This window comes from Alosa alosa, chromosome 1 (genome assembly GCF_017589495.1).
Source record: "Alosa alosa isolate M-15738 ecotype Scorff River chromosome 1, AALO_Geno_1.1, whole genome shotgun sequence".
Classification (NCBI taxonomy): domain Eukaryota; kingdom Metazoa; phylum Chordata; class Actinopteri; order Clupeiformes; family Clupeidae; genus Alosa; species Alosa alosa.
In genome coordinates this window covers 46639824-46659545 of record NC_063189.1, presented here as the reverse complement: position 1 = coordinate 46659545, position 19722 = coordinate 46639824, and the positions used below count along the sequence as shown (strand labels likewise).

The following is a 19722-nucleotide window of genomic DNA, read 5'->3' as shown; positions in this document are numbered from 1 at the left end:
AAAGTTCAAAGAATGTTCCACGAGCGTTACCCGAACCAAATATTTAACCTCAAAATAACGTTCCAGCATCATTAAGAAAACTTTCCTGAATGACTGTGAGGGAACCGTCGCAGCGAACGTTTCCGCACCCTTCAGTGAACGTCCGCGGAACGTTCCCCAAACCGAAAATTGTTTGCTCGGATGGGGCATGTGAAACATCAGTAACTTCCCCTTTTCCTCTGTCCATTTCTCAGTGTGCCAGTGTGATCCAGAAGGATCCCAGGGGGGTGCATGTGACCCTGTGTCTGGGCAGTGTGTGTGTCGACCCGGAGTGACTGGGCAGCGCTGTGACCGCTGCTCCAACCCAGGCCTCCAGTTCCCATACTGCACTGGTAAGTGTTCAAACTACAGTCCAACCAGCAGAGACATTAGATCTAGTCTATTGAAAAAGTAAATCCTGTGAAATGGGAAGATCAAATATACTGTACAGCAGATGCTCTGAAAGTTTAGAATGAGAGATATCTGAAGCCTCATTTATAGACTATTATTCTTAGTTTGGATTTTGAAAGGCAATAGTTGATACAGTTTTATACTCATTGATGATGTTTTGAATAATAAAATAACTGTATATGTCTATTAAAAACTGTTATATTAGCCTACTGTGTCCATATTGTAGGCAGATTAAATAAAATGTCGAACGTAGGTAGAAATCTTCTATAAAAAACAATCTAAAAACATTTATACTGGCTTAAGAAAATTAACTGGATTAACAAAAACTTTCCTGAATGACTGTGAGGGAACCGTCGCAGCGAATGTTTCTGCACCCTTCAGCGATCGTCCACAGAATGTTCCCCGAACCGAAAATTGTTTGCTGGGATGGGGCATGTGAGACATCAGTAACTTCCCATTTTCTTCTGTCTATCTCTCAGTGTGCCAGTGTGATCCAGAAGGATCCCACGGGGGTGCATGTGACCCTGGGTCTGGGCAGTGTGTGTGTCGACCCGGAGTGACTGGGCAGCCCTGTGACCGCTGCTCCAACCCAGGCCTCCAGTTCCCAGACTGCACTGGTAATGTTCAAACTACAGTCCAACAAACAGAGACATTAGTGTATTGAAAAATGCAAACCTGTGAAATGGGAAGATCAAATATACAGCAAATGCTTTCTGAAAGTCTAAATTGAGAAACATATTTGCAATGCAGAACATGGGGCACCAGAGACATGCAGTAACTCCCTATTTTCCTCTGTCTATCTCTCAGTGTGCCTGTGTCACCCAGAAGGATCCCAGGGGGGTGCATGTGACCCTCCGTCTGGGCAGTGTGCGTGTCGACCTGGAGTTACTGGGCAGTACTGTGACCGCTGCTCCAACCCAGGCCTCCAGTTCCCAGACTGCACTGGTAATGTTCAAACTACAGTCCAACAAACAGAGACATTAGTGTATAGACAAAGGCATGTGAAATGGGAAGATTAAATATATATATAGATAGATAGATAGATTCTTTCTTTCTTTCTTTCTTTCTTTCTTTCTTTCTTGATCCCCAAGGCGAAATTCAAGGTCTCAGTAGCATACAGACATTACACACACCATGCACTTACAGCAGAAAAAGTAATATACAAGTAAAAAACTCCACTGTACAATAGAGACAGTAGAAGATAAACATGATACTAAAATACTTAATACTAAATATACTATATAAACTAAATCAAATATCAACATACTGTAGTGTGCTTAAGGATGATCAAGCATGACAGGGCAGGGACTGAGCCTGTAATTCAGTGTGCATTGTAAGGTGTTCTATGAGAGTCACAGTGATGGTGCAAATAAGTAAGTCCAACAGTGGGGGGGTGGGTTGGGGGGTCCAGCTGAGGATGATCGCTTCCTTGTTGTCTCTGTCAAGGGTGCCATGGTCGTGGACCCCTCAACAGACACAACTAAAGGTTTCAATTTGGTGTAGCCTTCAGTGAACATTCCTAGACCATTGTTGTAATGTTATTTTGTGTAAACTTTAGCAAACCTTTTAGGGAACGTTCCTTGAAGGTTCTGTTAAGGTCGCATTTTTGTATCGTTATAATCATCATCAGTGGAGTCTGAGGGGTAGGTCTGTCGTTATTTAGCTTTATTTGCTTTCCGGCATTGATTACTAGATTTAGTTATTAGCCTTGTTAAGTGTGCTTGCTGAAAGCAGCACACTTATTGTTCTTCTTAAGTTTTATTATTCCCGTCTCAAAATTCCCATTTTTTTGGCAGCTCTAGCGCCTAGGCCCTTTGAGACAGAGACACCATTCCAACTTTAAAACGTCCGGTCAGTACCGGTGTAAGTTGCTCGCGAAGATGACGTCAGGTGGGCGTGTCGTTCATCCGCCATATTGGATTGAACAGAAAGCGAAACTAAATTTTCACAGGTCACAAATTTGGTCCGAACGCCACGAAACTTGACGTACATTATCCTTGGACCAAGCCTCACAAAAGTTACTAGAAGGATTTTTGATTTTCGGAAGTGTTTGCCTGTCACAGCCAAACGAAATCGGCGGCGAAGCTCCGAAACAGGAAGTGGTCCATATCTCAGGAACACTGTCACATATCGATATCAAATTTTGTATATGAACTCGGGACTCCAATGTGAGGGTGCATAAGCTAAAAAAAAAGAAATATTCCAAAAGTTTCCAGCATTTGCAAACCACCCACAGGTCTTTGGTAACTATCACCTTTCACCTTTGCAATTGCACTTCTATCACAATGCCTTCCAAGTATGCACAACGTCTCCGGGCAGCCTTGCCCAATCAAGAAATCCTTGCTCAGCCATGGGATAGTATGGACTTACGAACTGAAATGGCAAGGAGAACATTAGCTATTTATTGTTGTCGTGGTACAGTTATTTTCACATTGACGGTACTCAAATTAAATTTTTCATTATTGTTAAATATCATGATGGGAGAGTATTATTAAAAATTTTACAAGTATGCAAATTCATATGTTTACGGGCATTTAGGTTTTACTGTGTTGTTTTGTTGTAAAGACATGCAAGGCATTCTGGGCCATGTAATAGACAAACAGTGGTTGGCAGCGTTAACTTGATTTTCATACGTATGAATAGAGGTGTTTCTGTAAACCTAGGGACAATAAACAGCCATCTCTGTTACAAAAACGACCTGGTAATCGCTCACTGAAGAGGAAACTATGATAAGAAGATTGTTTTCCTCAAAGCATGGAGTTGACGACACAAGCAGGAAATGTCACGTTTGTGCAAACATAGGGCATATGGTATAAGTAAGTATAAGTATATATACTCTTTTGATCCCTTGAGGGAAATTTGGTCTCTGCATTTATCCCAATCCGTGAATTAGTGAAACACACTGCACACAGTGACCACACAGTGACGTGAAGCACACACTAATCCCGGCGCAGTGAGCTGCCTGCAACAACAGCGGCACTCGGGGAGCAGTGAGGGGTTAGGTGCCTTGCTCAAGGGCACTTCAGCCGTGCCTACTGGTCGGGGTTCGAACCGGCAACCCTCCGGTTACAAATCCGAAGCGCTAACCAGTAGGCCATGGCTGCCCACTAACAGACTGGTGACAGATTAATTTAATAATGTTGCTGTGTGAATCACGGTAAGCGCAAATGAAGTGGCCACTTCTTAATGGGACCCACTGTATGGAAGTGGGCTAAGTAAAATAGATGTGTTTCAAATAAGATAAGGTTAATCGGAATTCTACGATATGCCCGCTTGACAACAGCAGAGATAGAACTGGCCTTTGGCCATAGCAACCATCCATTTAGAACGACTGGCCTTCATAGCAACCAAAGATCTGAGCTGTGTTGATAACATGCAATGTGAGGCAAAGTATAGAAAGGTGATGAAATATACAGAGACAGGTCAAGAAATATAGTGCAATGTAGACAGTAGTATACAGTTGATTTACAGACGGTGCAGCGTTTCCCATACATTGACTTATTTGTGCCGGCCCACCACAATATCAACATTGACCACCACACAATGACTTTGCATGTTGTACTTTAATTTGGAGGGAATTTGTTTATTGTAGATATGTGCACCTTTGTGCAGCCTCCCCTTGTCTCTCAACAAAGCTACATGCATGTTTAAAGAAAACATTAACAATCCTGCAATTGTTGTCATAAAAGTCCACAGGCTAAATTGTGCTTAAACCTGCATCATAACCACGCTGCGCTAATTGGTTAAAAACAGTTAATTCTGCAAACCTACCACCACAGATAGAATTCTGTGGGAAACACTGCGGTGGTTTAGAGTAATATGAAGTATTCCTTTATTTTGAGATACATCTGAGATAGCTAGGCTACATCAATAGGCTCTCAAAACAACCCCAGGCTCACAAAACAATCCGAAACAGACATAAGGTCTTTAAAGAGCAAATCCATATAGATTATTTGTCAAATAAACCAGTAAAACATAATTTGTGGGATGGAATATATAACATTCACACTCATAGCTAGAGATGCACCGATATGGAATTTTAGGGCCGATAACGATAACCGATATTTATTGGTTTGCTGTGGCCGATACCGATACGATAACTGATAATATTACTCTTGAAAAAAAAATGTGAAAAGTGATTTGGGGAAAGCATTTAATAAGCATAATTTTATTGCAGTAATTTTACCTACCACCAAATGATGGACAAAACTCTAATAATAATAATAATAGTCCTAAATAGTACGGCAGTCAACAACATAACAGTAGCCTAGCCCTACAGTATGTGTGGCTCCTTTAAGTGAACCTGACGTCAGTGAATTGCGAGTGAGTGGCTAGAGAGTTTGAATCGTTTGCATTTAGGACTAAAAACGCTCATAAACGGCTCAGCTTGGAATAAGCTACTGTATAATGACCAAATCAGAGTTTGTGAGGGAAACTTAGGTTTAGTTTAAACTTCGGGTAACTGAATAAAGCTGCAACTCAGACTGTATCTTATGTCCGTCTACTCTGTTGCGCACAACCTGCTGCAGCAGAAATGAAAGTCGTTAGCCCCGAAGGTTTTAATAACTTATTATGATGACCTGTCTGGAACTGAAGCACAAATGGTTAGCATATTTCTAGGTAATAATACAAAACCCAAGCTAAAGTAATGCAAATATAATACTAAAACACAACTTAGAACTAGGCCTACTTATGTACTCGTCCCACTAACGAGTTTGTTTATTTGTTTCTCCGACCAGCGCGGTAAAGTGCAAACACACCAGCACAAGACGGCTCTAGATAGGGCTGAGCTCCGCTCTGTTAAGGTTAAATGGCGGATCATTCACAAGAAGATTTTGAGATGCACAGATTCCCAAATGAACGCATATCCACAGATTTTGTTAGAGTGGTGAAATACATTCACACCGCTAACATTATATTGAGGAAAAAGTATAGCCAACCAAGCTCAAGTAGCTCAGTGTAGCAGGACGGACCTTACGTAGGCCTAAATTAGGACTTTCTAAATTATCGGCCAGAATTCTGTTATCGGACCGATAATAATATTTTCATTTTTTCACTTATCGGCTAATAATATATCGGCCGCCGATATATCGTGCATCCCTACCCATAGCTCATATTTTGTTAAATAAATCAGTGAAAAAGTATCCTGACAAACAAGCAGCATTTTAATGCCTTGGTCATATTTCATAATTTCAATTCTTCTGTAGGTTACCTGATAGCCCAGTTTGAGAGGCGCAAGACACGTAACATTATTTATTTTTGCTGCCAATCACTGCTGTCATTCTATTTTATTGATTTGACCTTAGTCATAGAAGCTAAATTCGAAGGCAGCCCACAGGTAAAATCCAACGAACCGCATTCACCCCGCATGTCAATAGTTGAATAGCCCTCTCCTAGAGCTTTTGAGATATTGCCACTGTTCCAACACTGAAAGGCACTGTTAGAATGCTTGGATCAAGCCAGGTTCAGCATAGCGTATGCCACTGTCGCTCACGTTGCTGACCGGACCAGGGCAAGCACACTTTCGCAGTTCCCGCCGGAAATGCAGTCTAGTTTATAGACTATAATTCTTTGGATTTTGAAACACAATAGTTGAAACAGTTTTATACTCATTGATGATGTTTTGAACAATAAAATAACTACATATGCCTATTAAAAACAGCTTTTTTAGCCTATTGTGGAGTAGACACACAGTAATCTTGAAAACGTAGTAGGCCTAACCCAGTATAAGAACTCGGCTCTTTTATTATACAATTACGTACAGTAGCTGTAGTGGACAACGCAAAATATCATCACCCTGGAGACAAGTAGTGAGAGAGAGGTAAGCAGATATAAACAGACATTGGAGGATAGGCCTAATTATTACCGATACATTTCCCCCCAACATTAGCTATTCCGTAACCTGCACAATTGACTGAGCAGAGTCTTCACATATGAAAAATGTTCCATGTTACATGCAGAGGAACTAATATGTCAAACGAAGGTAGAAATAGTCTATAAAAGATGTTATGAAAACATTTATGTTTCAATTGTGCAGGTTACGGAATAGCTAATGTTGGGGGGAAATGTATCGGTAATAAAAGAGCCAAGGGCGACGAGACTCAATACAGGTTGGAGGTCGACCATCTGACCACGTGGTGCAGGGACAACAACCTCCTGCTGAACGTCAGCAAGACCAAAGAGATTGTTGTTGACTTCCGGAGAGGTCACACCCAACACCTGCCACTGACCATCGGTGCTGTGATGGAGAGGCGAGCAGCACCAAATTCCTGGGGGTGCACATCAGTGAAGACCTCTCCTGGACCACCAACACTGCATCACTGGCGAAGAGCTCAGCCCGCCTGTACTTCCTCTTGAAACTCAGGCGAGCAAGTGCTCCACCAGCCATCATGACCACATTCTACCGAGGCACCATTGAGAGCATCCTCTCCAGCTGTATCGCTGTGTGGGCGGAAGCTGCACTGAATACAACAGGAAAGCCCTGCAGCGCATAGTGAACACGGCTGGAAGGATTATTGGTGCTTCACTCCCCTCCCTGAAGGACATTTACACCACCCACCTCACCGCCAAGGCGACCAAAATTGTGAGTGATGCAAGTCACCCGCTCACAATCTGTTTGATCTACTGCCCTCTGGGAAGAGGTACAGAAGCCCGGCTCCCCACTACCAGACTCACCAACAGCTTCATACACCAAGCTGTAAGGATGCTGAACTCTCTCCCTCCTCTCCCCTCCACCCTCAGCTACATAACATCCTGGACATTGGACCCACAATGGCCGCCTGCACTACTCCACTTGCACACTTGTACACTTTACAACTTGTTGTTGTTGTCCTGAAAACACAACACTTCTGCTGCTCTTACATAACTTGCACCACTATGCCACTTTCTTTCTTACTTAGGTCAAACAGAACTACCCAAGCCTTTTATTGGCCTGACTTTGCACTAGTATTTTATTGACTGTCTATGCACAATTTCAACCAAATTTTGCTGCTCTTATTTTTTTCATTATTATATGTGCCCTTTTTATTTACTTATTTACTTACTTTTTTGTTTACTTAAATGTTATGTTTGTCTGTGGACTTAAATGGTAAAATATGTCTTGTCTTCACCGTGGGATAGTGAGAAACGTAATTTCAATCTCTTTGTATGTCTGGAACATGTGAAGAAATCGACAATAAAGCTGACTTTGACTTTGACTTTGACTTTTATACTGGCTCCTCTGCTCAACCAAACATTTGACCACAAAGGAACGTTCCGGCATCATTAAGAAAACTTTCCTGAATGACCATGAGGGAACGTTTGCAGCGAACGTTCCTGCACACTTCAGTGAACGTTTGCAGAATGTTCCCCGAATCGAAAATTTGTTCAGTCAGTAACTTCCCCTTTTCTTCTGTCTATCTCTCAGTGTGCCTGTGTCACCCAGAAGGATCCCAGGGGGGTGCATGTGACCCTGCGTCTGGGCAGTGTGTGTGTCGACCCGGAGTGACTGGGCAGCGCTGTGACCGCTGCTCCAACCCAAGCCTCCAGTTCCCATACTGCACTGGTAATGTTCAAACTACAGTCCAACCAGCAAGTCAAACCTGTGAAATGGGGAGCCCAAATATAGAGCCGTGCTATCTGAAAGTTTAGAATGAGAAATCCAATACTGTCTGTGCCATTTGTTTTAATGAAAAAGAAACACAGCAACTATAAAAACACAGGAAACTAAATATTGTCTGGAAAAGGGACCGGTGATAAATAGTGTAAGCTTCACACCCCATGACACCCCATTACTTCATGTTTCTTATCAACTAAAGTGTCGGGTCAAACATGCCCTTGAAGTGTTTGTTTCAAAGTGTTTCATTTTCACGCAAAATCCCTTCAGTGTTTAGAGCTGGGTTTCATCTCGGTGACCTCTCACTGACCTCCCCACTCTAAGAGCCTGACCCACCAGTCACTCTGCTTCAATGCCAGGGAGAGATCCTGTGTAGACCACTTGTTCAGTGTCTGCTGTAAAAGTCATGTGTGTGTTTATGTAACTTGTATGTTAATACAATGACTTAGGACCTACTCCAGCTCCCAGCAGCCAGTGCAACCAAGTGGGGTCAGAGGTCGGCATCAAGGTTCCTCAGGGGGTGAGTACAGTGTGTGTGTGCGTGCGTGTGTGTGTCAGAGAGTGGTCTTTTGTATAACAGAGCCTTTCTATGTGTGAAAAGTAGTGTGTTTATTTTCCCTATCAAACACCCAAACGGAGTAACTGTGAGAGAGCTCTCTACTTTCTTATCTGAAGTCTGGCTGTGGTGGGAATCTTTTTTTTTTACCCCCAACCACACCAATGCTTTCCAGATCAAAGAGCATACCATTCCATGAAATGATCCGATAAATTGTGTTGCTAAATCTTAAAGGAGAGTTGAATGGATTAGTGCCCTGGTGTTTACAAGGAAGCAGTAACGTGCCCGGAAGTAAGTATTAACTGATTAACTGCAATCACAAAAGGAAAAGCCACTTCCTTCCATTTTTGAGAGAAACTGGGTTCAAATCAGTGACATCAGAAGTGCAGGCATGCAGAGTCTCTTTTTTGTTGGGCTGTTATCTTGCATTGCAATGTTTTGCTAGTGATATGCTGATAGCCATTGTGTGGACTTCACAAATCAGCAGAAGCCACATCTGGCAGAGCACTCTATAGTGTTTGTGGGTGATTGATGTCTGTTTTTCAGCGGATGCTGACATGCATTTCTTATATGCTGAATAAACCCCCTGTTTGATCAAACTAAAATGTCAGATCCTATTTTTTGTGTATGTGTGCAAACTAAGTTGTGTATTATGTGACCCACTGGCTATTGTTGGTTGGCGATGGTATTTGTGCAATAACACAGAATAAACTGAAAAAATGGCTGTTGTGTGTGTGTGTGTGTGTGTCAGGGCTCCTGTGTGTGCCGGCGCTATGTGGAGGGCCCTCGTTGTGACCGGTGTAAGCCTCTCTTCTGGAACCTGGCCCGTGACAACCCCAGCGGCTGCATAGGTGAGTGCCAGTGACCACCAGGTGCTTCCCTGGGCTCACCAAGGACCTACTGTAACACAGTCTCTCCCCTCTCTCTCTCCCTCTAATACATGTGACTCACCTTTTTGTTTTTTCCCCATCCTTTTCTATCTAAAGAATCTGATATGACAATGGGATCAGAGAAGTTATATTCAACCTAATACACAAATCAAAGTGCACGCAGTATTGCTTGTTGTTAAACAAATGAATTTGTAGTCATCACAGGTATATGTGTTTTGTGGTGGGCAAGTGGAATGTATCCAGCTGTCTCTCTGAAATGTCCCAGGCATCCACACCTGATTTCACCTCAGGCACCTGAAAATAAAAAACACATAGTCAGTCACTGCACATTGGAGAGTGAGTGCAAGGCCCAGCCTTACTGTTCCAAGGGGACGATTTATGGTGTCATTGCAGCACAGTGGTGCACTTGTATACTGAGCAGCGTGGCAGGGTTTGATTCTGGACTTTTAAGTCCTAACAATCGCCCCCTAGTTTTCAGTGCGGCTCCAAAGTGCATTTGGGTATTTAAAAATGTGAACTCAACAAGCCCAATCTTGTCTGACTACGTGAGCGATGTCCTCAAAAAGGTGCGAGGATGCATGTGTGCTTTCTCTTTCTCTCTTTCTCTCTCTCTCTCCTCCCCTTTTCATGCAGCTCTTGTAAAAGAAAAGCTGGGCAGACAGGGGCCCATCTCAAAGCCAGGCAATGATTCTGCTTCTGCTTCTTCTCTCCCAGGGCTGCAGCCCGGGGGCAGGCAGAGAGAACAGCCTTCACCTTTGTCCACACGTCTGTCTAGAGTTACCGCAGGAATGTTATTGCCTGTCCATTGCCAGGAGGATATATGGACAGGGCAGCATGCACAAAAAAAGCCACTTTTAATATTCCCTCTGAATTCTTTGGGTTTTGCTGTGGCCAGATGTACAGCGGGCACTATTGCCTTTGATGTGGGGGCCTGAGGAAACATGCTTTGTGTCGGCGCTCCTGAGCCATGAAAAGAGACGTGGTTTAGAGTAATTACGGTCTATTCATCCTCGTCCACCTGCACCTCTCCCGCTCTCTCCTCTCCTCACCTCGACTCTCACTCGCTCACGCTCTCTTCCACTCCTTTTTCTCTTTCAGTTTCTCCCTCTCTGCCCACGTGTCAGTCTATTTTGTCTAGCTCTTGTGTTCTTTGAACCATGCCATTTCTTTTATTTACCCTTTGAAAATGCCTGATGTGTTATGTCTTTGTTGGACAGATTGAAATTGTCCCCTACACAGCTGTGCATGTTGGAGTCCCATACATACACAATCCCAGAGTCATTAAAGGTTGTATGAACAATTGCGGGGTAACGTCACTTCTATTGATGTTCAAACAAAACAGAGAGCTAGCTCGCTACTCCCTCCCACTCCCTCCCGTGCAATTGAAACTCTCCTAAACGCGCATCTCGTCGGTTATTGGTTGGAACACTTTATTTTGCCTTTGAGTGGTTGCCAACACTTGTTGGTAGCAATTGTTTTTGTGTACAGATCTCGGAGCCTAGGCTGCCTACAGAGACGCGTTTTTTTGACAGCCTGCTTATGGGGCAAGCAGCTAGCGGATTGTTAGGAAAGATTAGATGAATGTGATCATTTATGTTTGGGCCTGAAATCGCTGATACTGAATATTAATCAGTTCGTTAATATTGAACATTTAGCTTGAATGACGATGTGACCTCTGTGTTTTTGCAAACCTGTCTATTAAGTGTGTTTGAAAGAACGCTGCATTTGTGTAAAAGTAAAAAAAAAAAAAAAGCACACACACACACATAGCAGTTTCTCAGTATGGTGGTGAGTGACCAGAAACCCAGACGGCTACTTCCCTGCAGCTCGGCCTTCCCAAGGGCACTGATGTCATCGGGGAGATGGCATCTGAGCGTGGAGCAGGCCTGTAATGTCTGTGCTGTATCTCTCTCTCTGTCTTTGCAGAGTGCATGTGTGGCGATAAGGGCACCCTGAGCGGCGTAGGGGAGTGCCAGCAGGTGGGTGTGCAGTCTGCAGCTCTCTCTAAAGAGCTTGTGTGTGAAATAACCCTCACAGCGAGAATAACAACCTGAGATTATAGTAGCACTGTGCTTACACCACTGTAGGGCGGAAAGTACAGGGTGCAATGACCCTGAGAGAAAATGAATGCATTGTGCAGCTGTTGATTGGTAGGGAAATTACTGAGATAGAGTGTGTGTGTGTGCATGTGCGTGTGCGTGCGTGTGTGTTTCAGGAAACTGGTGAATGCTACTGCAAGCCCAATACCTGCAGCCACTCCTGCAGCATATGTAAGGAGTCCCACTTCCTGCTCCAGAGGAAGAACTATTTTGGCTGCCAAGGTGAGTCATCCCTGCTGCTCACATAGGGAGCGTGCGGGCCACACCCTGGTCAGCGATGGCCACAGTAGAGTTTGTGTAAGATGTCTTGCTGTTTACCTTCAATGACTTCTTTAGTTTGTTTTACCTAGTGAAATGATTGTGTCTGAGAGATGCATTATGTCTTAGATGAGGGTGGGGTCTCCTCAATCCCCAACACTAATACAGGGTTCCCATGTGGCCTTAAAATCCTTGAAAGTTTGTGAATAGGAGAAATATAAATCAATATATTTTAAAAGGTTTTGAAAATGGACAAATAAACATCATGGGTTATTGAAAGTGCAAGAAGGGCACATACCGGTAGATGTTCGTGCACTCAAGCCTTGTTTTGAAGCCTGATGGTTCTTGTTATAAAGATCCCCTGTGTTGAAACAATATATAACCTGGAACCTGTGCCTGGAAAGTCTTTGAGGTCAATGTTTAACTAGATATTGGAATCCTGTCAGTCTTACACACATTTTGGCTACTCCCCTGCTGATAGGCTGCCAGTGTGATGTGGGCGGTGCTGTGGGGAGTAGTTGCGATGACCAGACGGGACAGTGCCAGTGCCAGAAGAATATCAGAGGCCGCTCCTGCGATGAGTAAGGGCCTGGAGTCTAACTCTGTGTGTGTGTGTGCAGGTTTCGTGAGAAACATCAGCACCTCCTTCCACAGTCAAGCTACTGTTGCCTGGGCCTGTTATCTTAGTTTTCTCCTTTTAATTAGAAAACTCTTTGTTTCAACGCCAGAGGAGATATCGTCCAATCCCCTACAGATACATTTTATTGCAGACTTTTGAGAGGCTTTAATGATACTCTCTGTGCTGCTGCCTCCTTATCCTGCCTTACTTGTGGTTTCAGGCCAGAGACCAACCATTACTTCCCCAGCCTCCATCACCTAAAGGTTGAGGTGGAGAATGGCATCACTCCCAATGCCCGGCCCGTGCGCTTTGGCTACGAGCCCCAGGTGTTCCCACAGTTCAGCTGGAGAGGTTATGCCATCATGTCACCTGCCCAGGTAAGGCCTGATCCACTCTTGGCCTCATTTGAGTCAGAGAACCCTGTTTCAACCCCTCTGTGACCGTCATTTGAAAGCATTTCGGGGCAGTGTCAACTGTTTTAGTGTGTGTGTCTATTTTACACTGATGCATGAAGAAGAAGTAAGCCCATGCTATATCTGTACATAAGTGCTGCACTCCCTCATTTGTGTGCTATACAGTAGCTGTCTTTGTTTTTGTTTTTCTTGTTCCAGGCTGAGTAAATGCTATTCAAAGAGTATAGAAGTACTTCTATACTCTTTGTGATAATGTTGAGTATAGAGGTACTTCTATACTCTTCTTTGTGCTAATGCTGAGGTGCTGAAGACTGCGGTCCTCTGGGCCTGTTCTGGTGAAGGGACTCGGCTTCTCTCTCTCTCTCTTCCCCCTCAAAGGCTTAACGTTCTCTCTCCCCAGCCAGAGGTTGTCCTTTATCTCGCTGTGGTCTCCCCGGGTCCCTACCACATAGTATTGCGCTATGTCTCGTCCAAGCCTCGGGGGGCAGTGCGTGGGCGGATGTTGTTGGTGAACCAGTCTGGCTTTCACTCTTGCTGCGACTGTAAGTGATGCGTGTGTTTGCCATCACTCCGTTTTTTGGCAGTGCTTTTTGCCGCTAAAGAAACTGATGAGCGGTCAGCCGTTGTCGTCTGAAGGCTCAGAGGCCTGGGCAGCGGAAGACCGGATTCAGTCTTTAGAGGCAGAAAGTGACTCGTCTGTTTACCCCCCCGCCTCACTTGTCGTCTGATCCTTGTGCTTGCGGCATGTCCACCCAAATGCATGGCCTGCTAGACACGTGTTTTCTCTGTGTGTGAACGGCTTGCGGAGGCCTACAGATATGCCCATAATTGAAGTGACTTCTTGATGGATCATTAAGGGTAGTGATTCTCTATAATTCACTGCAGCTGCATTTTTTCATTTAGTGGTAAATCATCCTTAAGAAAGATGGGAAGACACAGCAGTCATATGAAATGAGATGTTTGGTGTACTGGTCATGCCAGGCAGCCATCAGTAGTGGGCAGCATGCCATGGAGCCTCCTGCAGCCCACTGCCAGTGTGTGGTAACGTGCTTGGACTCCGACCCTGACTTGACCTCCGACCTGACCCTTGCCTGCATTTCTCCCTCTCCCTCTTCCCCTTCCCTGCTCGTCACTCCTCTTTGTGTGTTTGTGTGTGTGCACCCCCTCCCTCCCTCCAGAGTGAAGTCAGTGTGAGTGTGCATGTGGACGAGGCTCACCGTTCTGCCTTCCGCCTGCTGCTGCGCTACGCCAACCCCGGCACGGCCAGCGCGACCGGCCGCATCACGGCCTCCCGGTCCCGCGGAGGTAAGGCCGCCAGTCTCCCGCCATCGCCACCATCTCTCTGGGCTGTCCTCCCTCCAGCTCCCACCCATCCTGCCCCCACCATTACACACACACACACACACACACACACACACACACACACACACACACACACACACACACACACACACACACACACACACACACACACACACACACACAGTGGGGCCAGTGAGAGTTGGAGGGTCATAGGCTGGAGAGGAGAGGTGGTGTTTAAATAAAGCTCTCTTAAGATGAACCAATCTAAAACATACATCTGTGATCTGAGCAAGAGCATGAGGGCACTGACAAACCTAAAATGGAGGCCTTGGACAGATTTGAGTGTATGACACTTGCACAAACATTTTGGTTACATGTGGACATTCGGTAAATACAATGGCAAAAAAACAACTGGCCATGATAAGTTATTTGCCTTTTAGTGAGGGCAAATACTTCCAGTAGATTATTATGCTAAGCAAGGCTAATGGTACCAGACTGGGTTATTGCATGCACAGAGATGCAGATCAGTCTGGAAAGGATCACATTGACACCCGTTTCTGCATCACCAAAAACCTGGGATCCAATCACAATCATGTGCATTCAACATAACCAATTGCTGCACTAATGACGATAGGGTTCAACAGTTATGTGCAACTGCAATCAAAACCTTTGTTTACAAGAAAGATGTGTTAGCTGCACTTCTGAAATTATTTGGTAAGAGTTTGATGTACCAGTTTAATTTCAGTGCTGGTTATGTCCCTGGAAGTCGTAAAATGGAAAGTTCAGAAATGAGCATAAATTGTATCCTTTCCAGACGGGCCTGCAGAGCAAATTCGCTAACCAGTTCGTCTGGGTTACTCAGGCTAGATGTTCCTTTAAGTCTAGAATAAACTGGCCAGCCTTTCCAAAGACCAGAGAGCCATGACAGCCTCTTAAGTAAGTACCAGTGCAGATGTCCACCCCATGCCCAGAGGTCTTGTACTCATGTGCTCATAGTCTCGATGGCTCAGTCATGCCATCTCTACATGGTAATAAGGCAGTCTCTCTGACCCCTCAGCTATTTGGCCTTCATACCATCAGGTCATCGACAAGCTGCTCCTCTGAAAAAAACACATGGTCACAGGCCTCCAAGGAAGGTGTTGTGCATCATGCATAGAAATGTGTGTGTGTGTGTGTGTGTGTGTGTGTGTGTCTGTCTGTCTCTGTCTCTGTCTCTGTCTCTGTCTCTGTCTCTGTGTGTTGATTTCTGTGTGCTGATGTGTCTTAGGGGCAGGTGAGAGCAGAGAGGTGGTGTTCCCGCCAAGTCGTGCTCCGGCTCTCCTCACGGTGCCAGGTGATGGCTTCGCTCAGCCCTTTACCCTGAACCCTGGCAAGTGGAACCTCCACATTCAGGCCGAGGGCATTCTACTGGTGAGGCCACGGAACAGAGCAGAACCAAGCAGACAGCAGAGCAGTGGAAATGAGTTTGAATACAGAAAAACACTCTAGAGTCTAGTTGTACAGATCTCCAGTATATTTCTCTAATTTATGTCGTATTGTTTAATGTGCAGATTTCTGCTACCTCACAAGTTTCTGCAACCTCTCAAATTCGAATGCGATCGTAAAAAGTCTTACCAATTCTAGTCACACTCCTAATAATTTACTCATTCCAATCTATATTAGAGTATGATAGTTAGAATATGAAACTATGTTTATTGCATGTATTTTGGTATCTATTGGTACAGTAACAGTATGTACAATGACTGTATGTTTGACTATCACAATGAATGTTTTGGTATCATACAGCATATCATAGTACACATGTGTATCTCCAGGACTACCTGGTGTTGTTGATACAGCATATCATAGTACACATGTGTATCTCCAGGACTACCTGGTGCTGTTGCCCAGTGATTACTATGAGGCTCCCATCCTGCAGGAGACTGTCACTGAACCCTGCACATACACCAAAGTGGAACAGCACAAGAGGTAGGTATAGTGTGTGTGTGTGTGTGTGTGTGTGTGTGTGTGTGTGTGTGAACGCGTGCTGTGTATGCCGTTTGTCTCTTCCCATGCTATCTGATGACTGGACAAGTGGCCTTATTTTAGAGCATGAGTGCTGGAATCCTCACTCCTAGCAAACAGGAGACCAGGGGTCCCTATCTGACCGGGCCAACTTGACAGTGGTTGTTTTGGTGCCTGTCTGTGTTTACGTGTGTGTATGTGTGTTGAGTGCAGCTGTCTGCTCTACAAGCACGTGCCGATGGAGCGTTTCCCGTTCGTGCTGGGCTCCGAGGGGCTGCTGTCGGTACGGGGGCGACGGAGGAGGGGCCGCAGACAAGCGAGGACGCGCCGGCCCACCGCAGACCACCCAGAGATGGCCTCCATCAGCGGCAGACAGGTGGGAGACTGGACTCATGCGCGCGCACACACACACGCACACACACACACGCACACACGCACACACAGGCTCACTGTCTCTCACAAACAAACACACTCACTCTTTCTTTCTCTCTCTCTCTCCATCTCACTCTCTCTTTCCATGTCTAGTATATTCACATGCACATATATGCTGACATTCTCACATACATTCTCTCTCACACACACACAGAGTTGTTGACACTGCACACGTGAGCAGTGTCAACAACTCGCTCATACACTCGCCTCTCAGTCTTCTCCTTACTCAATGCCAAATCACATATTACTTCTGCAGAAATACGCTGATCTTGTCACTGTGTGTGTGTGTGTGTGTCTGTGTGTGATTTGAATTTGCTTTCTCTATGCAGGCTCAGCTGCAGCTGATGGTGCACGTCCCTCGGCCTGGCCTTTACGCTGTGGTGCTGGAGTACGCCAGTGAGGTGGACATGGTGCAGAACATCAACGTGCACGTCAAGGGTCACTCCCAGGACGAGGTCCATGCCAGGGCCAACATCTACAGCTGCACCTACAGGTGGGCACATTCAGTACCTGTATCACTGTACGCACATGAACCTTTTGTGTGTGCACATGAAACTACACTTCATAATTTTTTCTGCTTATGTCCCCTTAGGGGCTCCGTAATATGGTGTGTTTGTATACTGTGTATAAAATATACATCAGTAATCAGTATCAAGATACAATCAGTATCTTTCTGGCCTGTTAAGATTTCTTTACAGTTGTAGTAGCTGTGTCTAGACATAATATGCATGCAGACACGTATGAGGGTTCAGCAGATGACCTTGCGTGATGCGTCTTCCTGCTCCGTCCACCCAGCTTCCTGTGCCGGAGCGTGGCTGTGGACGGGATGAACCGCGTGGCGAAGCTGCAGATGGCTCACCGGACGGAGTTGCTGCTCCAGACCTCCACCGCCTCATTCCTGCTGGTGAGAGCTGCCACGGCACAGCACAGCACAGCACAGACACAGACACAGGCTCAGGCACGCCCAGGCACAGGGAGGAGCTGGCTCAGGAGGCCGCCGACTGAGAGGGTGATGAGTGCTGGTGTTGAAAAGCGGTGTTGGTGGAGCTGATGGAGCTGATGCGTCCTGTGCTTGTTGTGTTCCAGCACAAAGTGTATGTGGTGCCCGCCGAGGAGTTCTCCATGGAGCACGTGGATCCCAAGGTGCTCTGCGTGTCTGAGCACGGGCGCTTCACCGACGACTGGTAGACGCACACATGCGCGCGCGCCCACACACACACACACACACACACACACACATAAAAACTCTCTTTCTCTCTCATATACACACACACACACACACACATAAAACTCTCTCTCTCTCACACACACACACACACACACACACACACACACACACACACACACACATACAGTACCTATACAGAAAGATGCACCCAAGTACATATACACCCAAAGATGCTCAAGTACAAGTACACTCATGCAGTGCTGGGTTATGTAGCATCAAAGTGTTAAATGCCTAACATGTTCTATCGGATATTATGGATGTGTTATGGATACAGCTTGGTCCAATGTTGTGCAGTGCAGTAAAGCTGTTGTCTTTCAGAGGAAGATTTGTTAGGTGCAGTAGTGTGTTTAAACGGACAGGTCACGTATCTAGCGTCTGGTTGCATTGCTGTACTTGATGGAAACCCTTCTTGTGGAAGAATGGCTGCTCCCTCTTGATTGAGTACTCTTTGAAATACCCAGGCACACATATTTCAGTGTGAAGACTTCTACAGTCTGTTGTTTTGCAGAGTGCATCTGTTAGCCAGGTGGGATTCCATAAATTCCATAAGCTACACACCTGTAACTGTGGGACTTTCACTCCAACTCACACCCTCTCATTCTCCTGCTCACTCCCTGAGTAGCTCTAAGTATACCCAAACATAGCCCTGGAGCTGATCATTACCTGTGACAGGAGGTGGTGGAGAGGGATAAATCACAGGGGCGGTGTGAACCCTTCTCATGAGACCATGTCTTTGCCGGTCCCTTAGGGTGAATTCTATGATGTGTCAACTGTCAATACACTTCCAGTGATGGCATCGGCTGCATTTGTGCCGCGTGCACAGCACAGTAGACTGCACCCCAAGTCTAGTTTCTCTGTGGAACAGATCATAGCCCAGAGCAGGTTTTGTCAGCGCAAATGGGACAAAAGCATACATATGGGTTGTTTGCCAATGCTCACTTTTAGGGGGTTTAACTAGTCAACTAATCGACTATTAAAACCATGAACCAACGATGCTGTAGGCAGCAGTCAACTAGTCCTGGACAAAATAGGTAAAGGCTAAAAGGGCTAGACATTCATTGAAGCACTTCACTAAAAAAGACCTGTTCCACAGTGACATGTAAGCTGTTCAGCTGTGTATATATATATACCTACCTATGCACCTAGCAGGCATGAGCTACTTATTTCACACTGCACGACTTCACCTACTTATGCCTCAATACTGGAAACAATTCAATGTGCTGTGTGAACCAAGCCATTGAGCCATGACCATTATTTACTCTGTGAAATATTTCCGTGGGAGTGTTGGTGACTCATGTAGTCTTTATCTGAAAGTCCACCCCTTTCCCCAGTAAAGTCCTCATTAGTGTCCCGTCTCCAGCTGTAGCTGATGCTGTGGGCTTAACGTCAGCCTAAAATGAGCCCAGACCCCAGAGTCACTAAACATAGCTACCGTTCTGAACCCTCTCTCACACACACACACACACACACACACACGCACACAAACACACACTCACACTCACACTCTCCCCCACTCCCTTAGAATAACCCTGGATGTGAAACACTGTTTCAAGGGACATGGCCACTGTAAAAGCCGTGGCCTGGTAATGAGGCTAAGCTGTCTGAAGCACAACGAAGTGGAGGAAGGAGCGAGGAGAGGAAGAGGAGGCCCGGCACCGGGGACCGGCAACATGGGCACGTCTCTTTAGTTTCACATCAAAGGCCATAAAGACTTCAAAACCTTTTAAGAGAGGGAGAGAGAGGGTAATCATATTCTGCTGGATGTGAATGTTGATTAAGGTGTGTGTGTGTGTGTGTGTGTGTGTGTGTGTGTGTGTGAGAGAGAGAGAGAGCTAGAGAGAGAATAAGAGATAATAAAGGCAGCCTACTTTGGGTCTTTAGATCTTTGGCTTTGTTCC

The 19722-nt window shown here is 45.4% G+C and overlaps 1 protein-coding gene across 1 annotated transcript in view; it reads left to right on the top strand.

Annotated features, from left to right (window-relative positions):
- The window catches only part of LOC125303128 (laminin subunit alpha-3-like), a gene marked incomplete in the record, with an annotated part of 79626 nt that overhangs the window by 29613 nt on the left and 30291 nt on the right, over window positions 1-19722 (top strand). The window contains 17 exon segments of the mRNA XM_048256695.1: window positions 234-371; window positions 909-1046; window positions 1237-1374; window positions 7835-7972; window positions 8473-8543; window positions 9331-9430; window positions 11396-11448; window positions 11685-11790; window positions 12308-12407; window positions 12666-12822; window positions 14037-14163; window positions 15428-15570; window positions 16028-16128; window positions 16378-16540; window positions 16926-17089; window positions 17392-17500; window positions 17683-17780. Of these exon segments, the coding sequence (XP_048112652.1) occupies window positions 234-371; window positions 909-1046; window positions 1237-1374; window positions 7835-7972; window positions 8473-8543; window positions 9331-9430; window positions 11396-11448; window positions 11685-11790; window positions 12308-12407; window positions 12666-12822; window positions 14037-14163; window positions 15428-15570; window positions 16028-16128; window positions 16378-16540; window positions 16926-17089; window positions 17392-17500; window positions 17683-17780 (2044 nt within the window).